At 51.1% G+C, this 6,038-nt stretch overlaps 1 protein-coding gene across 6 annotated transcripts in view; it reads left to right on the top strand.

Annotated features, from left to right (window-relative positions):
• HIF3A (hypoxia inducible factor 3 subunit alpha) overlaps window positions 1–6,038 on the top strand; it is a 28,112-nt gene that overhangs the window by 12,000 nt on the left and 10,074 nt on the right. For all 6 annotated transcript variants that reach the window (XM_070633043.1, XM_070633047.1, XM_070633042.1 and 3 more), the window contains 3 exons: window positions 2,287–2,402; window positions 3,406–3,596; window positions 4,529–4,633. In XM_070633043.1, coding sequence (XP_070489144.1) covers window positions 2,287–2,402; window positions 3,406–3,596; window positions 4,529–4,633 — 412 coding nt within the window. The remainder of the gene's footprint in view (window positions 1–2,286; window positions 2,403–3,405; window positions 3,597–4,528; window positions 4,634–6,038) is intronic.

The raw sequence follows: 6,038 nt of genomic DNA on the forward strand, positions 1-6,038 counted from the left end.
GTAAACATTCTCATACAGGATTTTGTGAGATCATGTGTTTTCATTTCTCTTGAGTAAACACCTAGGAGTGGAATGGATGGGTCGTACGGTCAGTGTATATTTAACTTCCTAAGAAACTGCCAAACCGTTTTCCGAAGGGCCGTACCATTTTGCGGTCCCATCAGCGATGTCCGAGGGTTCCAGTTCCTCAGCCTCCTTGCCAGCCTTTTGCTTTGTTTTGTCTTGTTGGGTTTGAATTCCAACCATTCTATTGGATGCTTAGTGGTAAATCATAGGCTCCCTCCTCCTCCTCATGTATCTTAGAAGTTTTTCACATGACAACATCATGACAAGCGCAGCAAATTATCACATAAGACAGACAGAATTACAGCTTTTCTTTGAAGATTGTCTTCCAGGACACGGCATCGATTTCTAAAGCTTTAGGAGTTTTCCCAGGTCTCTTTGATCCAGGACAGATTCTGTTAGAAAACAGAAATTGCTAACAGGGATATTCGTACGAGTCTTCACATTGCCCAAGAAAACAAGACTGAGCATCTGTGGAAAGTTCTCATTTTAACACCTTTTCAAATTAGACACTTGGAATAACTTGTAGGTATGGAAAGAGGTCTCTCCATTGTCACTGCAAGAGAGAGGGACCTGGCCCCATCTTTTCTGGAAACTCCTTTTTTTTTTGAGGAAGATTAGCCCTGAGCTAACTGCTGCCAATCCTCCTCTTTTTGCTGAGGAAGACTGGCCCTGAGCTAACATCCGTGCCCATCTTCCTCTGCTTTATATGTGGGATGCTTGACAAGCGGTGCCATGTCCGCACCCGGTATCCGAACCGGTGAACCCCAGGCCGCCGAAGCAGAACGTTCGAACTTAACCGCTGCGCCACTGGGCCGGCCCCTGGAACCTCCTTTTATTCACTAGGAAGATTTGCCTTTTTACAGCCCAGCCGTGGGATTGCAAATGTGTGCACTGTAATCGAGGGGCAGGCCAGCAGGTTCAGTTTTGCTGGCAGAAAATGGGGAGGAATGAATAGTTTACTTAGTAACAGGGAAATGAGGAGCGGAGGGTGTTAATCAGCCTTGGGGCTGTGTACGTACTGTGTGGTGTGCAGCTCTGTGGCTGTTTATGTGTGCTCAGGAGCTTACACTTTGTGGTATAAAAACCCCTCCCCTTCTGCACCTGAGCCTCCCTCCAATGCAGTGAGCGAATGCTTCACAAAAGTAAAACTCACTTATACGGGGCACCGCTGAATCGCCAGCGCCTAGAACAGTCTCTGGCACACGGGAGTTGCTCAATAAACCATAACAGAGAATACTTACGTGGAGCTCGCCTTGTGCCAGGCACGGCTCCACCCATTTTTCATATATTAACTCACTGAAGCCTCCTAACAACCTGGGAAGGAGGTAGGATTGTTATTTCCTCTTTACAGAGGAGGAAACCGAGGCCCAGAGAGGTTCAGCCACATGCTCAAGGTCACACAGCTCGTAAGTGGCAGCGCTGGGGTTGGAACCCAGGCCGCTGGCTGCAGAGCCCTTGCTCTTAACCACTAAGCGGGACTGGCCGTCTAGGAAGTGTTTGTGGAGTGAAGGAGCGAGTGAGCTCCACGTGGCCTGGATGCACGTGCAAGCCCGCCTGGAGGGCGTGTGTGCCCAAATCTGTCCGGGGATACACTGGGGCATATCTGAGTGTTCCTGTTTCTGCCTCTGTGTACCAAGTGTGTGTACGTGTGTGACTGCGTGTGCTTGTGGTTTTCCAAGGGGATGGAGTGGCTTTGGTCCAGCCTCAACTGGGATGTTTCCAGCCCGGAAGGGGTTTTGGTGAGGATGTGGAAGGGTCCTAGCTTCTCACGGAGCTGGTGGGAGGACCACCCACGTTCCATCCTGGAGCGTGTCATGCAAATGAGATGCAAATGAGGGCTGGTCTTCAGCCCCAGCCGGATTCTCCGAAAGCCAGTTGGCCCCGTGAACATTTGGGCTGTCTCTGCAGCTAGAGACTGGGGGGTGGGGAGGCGTGGGGGACGGAAGAAGGATGCGTTTATAAATCTGTTCCCTTGAATATGAAAAATGCCCCTGAATAGAAGCCTCACAAATAAAACCTTATTCATTAAAATATATCCCTATGAATGCTTCACATTTGATAACATGGGAATGTTAAATATAGATTCTTCATCAATACATTTATAAGAATAGGTTTATAAGTAAATATCTATAAGGATATCATCCTGATGACAAGACATCCTCTGGGCTGTGGCCAGGGAGCCTCCCTGACTCCCACTCCCCTTTCTGCCCTGTACCCCAGCCGGGTGGAAGAGACCGAAGTGGTGCTGTCTTTGGAGCAAACGGAGCGACACTCTCGCAGACCCGTTCAGCGGGGTATCCCCTCTCAGGACGGCCCTAATCTTGGGGACAGCCTTGGTATGGGGTAGGGCTGGGGCTGGGAGGGGTTGTGTCCCCAGGATGCTTGGGAGGAAGCCCAAGTGCCTTAATTTGGCTCACCAGGCCCTGTGTGACCTGCCTCCTGCTTCCCTCCCCTTCTTGCTCACTCTCCGAACCACACCAGCTTCCTTAGTGCTCCTGGAACATGCCAGACTCTTTCCTGCCTCAGGACCTTTGCATGTGCAGTTTCCTTTGCCTAGAATGCTCTTCTCTCCCTGCTCCTCCCTCTTCTGTGTCCCTGGGATGATTGCTTCAGACTTGTTGGTCTCTGCTGAATCCTGCTGTGGCTCCCCATTGTCCTCTCCCTTCAGCTTGTTCCCTGCTCCCATCTCACTGCTCTGGCTTCCAGCAATCTCCACCCTCCCCAGTTTGGCTCCTTTCTACCTCTTCCTTCTACCCCCCTGGATGAGCTTCCTTCCCTGTTTGTCCTTCAAGGCCTCACCTTCTCCAAGCTGTTGCTGGCAGCCCATGCGCCTGGGTGTGGTGTGGGGGTCACTGGTATCTTTTCCTTTTCTGGCTCAGAACTGACTCAGGGCCACGTCTTGACCTCCATGGACCTGAGAACCTCCTTGAAGGCCTCGGGCCAGTCTTTTCTTGTAACATGCCAGCCTCCCAGAGCCGAATGGCCGAATGCTGTTCTGTGCCGCTGGAGAACTGGGTCAGTCAGGTGCCCTGGTCCAGCCACGTCGAGTTTAAATATTAAAACATCTCCCCACCATTGGGCAATTGCGACTGTCTCGAGCCTACTGTATGCCCTTCACCCTCCACTGGCCTCTCCCCCGGGACCCTCCAGGGCCTGCCACAAGGTGACAACTGAAGGGGTAGCCCCTGGCCCCGCAGGGCTCCTCCAGGACCCAGCACTGTGAACAGTGTCCCCCCGATTGGTTGTTGACGATGTCAGCTATGCTCCCTGGGGTTGGGGCGGAGGGCTCTGCCCTTCAGCCCTGGATGACCATCCTGTGTCCTCCTCTGTGTCCTGCAGACGCCTCTGGTCCCCGGATCCTGGCCTTCCTGCACCCCCCTTCCCTGAGCGAGGCCGCCCTGGCCGCCGACCCCCGCCGTTTCTGTAGCCCTGACCTCTGTCGCCTCCTGGCACCGATCCTGGATGGGACTTCAGCTGCCGCCACCCCCAGCGCACCCCCGGCCGCACGGCGCCCCCAGAGCCCTCTTCCAGTAAGCAGTCCAGCACTCTTGGGCCCTCGGGGTCCAGGCTGCTTGGGCCCTTGGCCTGAATCGTGCTATTCTCTGGGCCTCAGTTTCTCCATCTGTGTAGTGGGAAGGTCGGGATGAGACAAGGTCTGGGGTTCCTTTAAGACCTTGATTCTAGATTCTTCCACTGTTATCTGGACCAAAACCTGGGATGTTTGGGACTGGCACAGGTGACCCCCTCCTTGCTTGTGACCCAGCATCCAGGCTCTCTGAACTTTGACCTCAAAGAGTCAAGAATATCTAATGTCTTAAATTACAGAAACCTGGGTTCAGATCCTGACTCCGTCACTTACCAGCTGTGTTACCCTGGACATGCAGGGCGTCAGTTTCTTCACCTGTAAAATTAGGATAATGGCAAGGAGCAACCATTGGTTACTGTGAGGGCCCAATGAGATCATTCATGGGAAGCAGTAGCCAGGGGCCTGGGCCCTGGTGGATGCCCAGTAGGCCATAGCGGTTACTATTTATCCTGACCTTTGACTCAGGGGTCCAAATTATCTGGTGTTGACCTTCCTCATTCCCACCCTATGCACCCACCTAAATACCTTCTCTCCACCGGAGAAATAGAGTGACCTTTGACCTCAGCTTTTTCCCCTGGGACAGCTGGAGTCTGCATCATCTCCCAGACTCCAGACTCCAAGACCTTTAACCCCAGAAGGCCTGAATAGCACTGCCTCAGGTTTGGTCTTTCGAACCTTTTCTGCTTGCCCTGTGCACTCTGACTTTTGAACACCCGGGTTCAGAACTTATTTGCATCTGCTCTTTGACCCCCTCAGTGTCCCAGCTCTCTGACATTCGACCCTCGCTTCTGTCTGAGTTCAGATGTCCAGACTGTCTCACTGTTGCCATCTCCTGGGCTCAAGATTTCCTGAAGCCTCGATTCTCTTTCCCCACAGGCTGATCTCCCAGATGAACTACTTGTGGATGTGGAGAATGCACACAAAGTCTTTGCCTCCGGGAAAGACCTTGAGGCAGTGGAGACAGATCTGGATATAGCTCAGGTGAGGACCGGCGTGGAAGAAGAGTCTTCACCCCTGTGCTCTGGGGGCTGACATGTCTGAATTTGAGAGAGGGGTGGTGGGATGGTTAAGGGGATGCGTGGATGGATGGATGGATGGATGGATGGACCATTGTATTCATTAGGTGGATGATGGTGGATACATGGATGGGTGATGTTTAGACAGATATTTGGATGGATGGATGGATGGACCATTGTATTCATTAGGTGGATGATGGTGTATATACATGGATTGGTGATGTTTAGACAGATATTTGGATGGATGGATGGATGGATGGATGGTTGGACCATTGTATTCATTAGGTGGATGATGGTGGATACATGGATGGGTGATGTTTAGACACATATTTGGATGGATGGATGGATGGATGGACCATTGTATTCATTAGGTGGATGATGGTGTATATACATGGATAGGTGATGTTTAGACAGATATTTGGATGGATGGATGGATGGACCATTGTATTCATTAGGTGGATGATGGTGGATACATGGATGGGTGATGTTTAGACAGATATTTGGATGGATGCATGGATGGATGGATGGATGGACCATTGTATTCATTAGGTGGATGATGGTGTATACATGGATCGGTGATGTTTAGACAGATATTTGGATGGATGGATGGATGGATGGATGGTTGGACCATTGTATTCATTAGGTGGATGATGGTGGATAGACAGATGGTGGTGTTTAGACAGATATTTGGATGGATGGATGATGGATGTTTGGATGGGTAGTTGGATAGATAGACCATTGGTTCATTGGTTGAATGATAGGTGAGTAGATAATATTTGAATGATTGATTGAGTGGATAGATAAATGGCAGTGGCATGATGTATTAGTTACCTATTGCTGCACAATGAATGAGCCCAAAACTCAGCACCTTAAAACAGCCAATATTTATCATGTCACACAGTTTCTGAGAATCAGGAATCTGGGAGCAGCTTAGCTGGATGGTTTTTACTCAGTCTCGCATGAGGTTGAAACCAAGCTCTCAGGCAGGGCTACAGTCATCTGGGGCTGGAGGACCCGCTTCCAAACTCACACACATGGTTGTTGGCAGGCCTCAGTCCCTCACCACGTGGGCCTCTACACAGGCTGCCCAAGTGTCCTCACAACACAGCAGCTGGCTTTCAACCATACCTTCCTGAGAATGCCCTTCTTTACACAGATGCTAATTTTAGCATCATTTGCCTTCTGGGGAGTTCCCAGAGTCAGCCAAACCTAAGGTGAAAGGCCCAGTCTGCCACGTCTGCCTGAGTCTGGGGGTCCCCAGGGCCACCCTCCCTTCAGACCGGCTGCCAACAAATTCAGAGATTCCCATGGACTCCCTCAGTTTCAATAATTCGCTAGAACCAGTCACAGAACTTAGGAAAGCACCAGAC

Source organism: Equus przewalskii, chromosome 9, assembly GCF_037783145.1.
Source record: "Equus przewalskii isolate Varuska chromosome 9, EquPr2, whole genome shotgun sequence".
Lineage (NCBI taxonomy): Eukaryota > Metazoa > Chordata > Mammalia > Perissodactyla > Equidae > Equus > Equus przewalskii.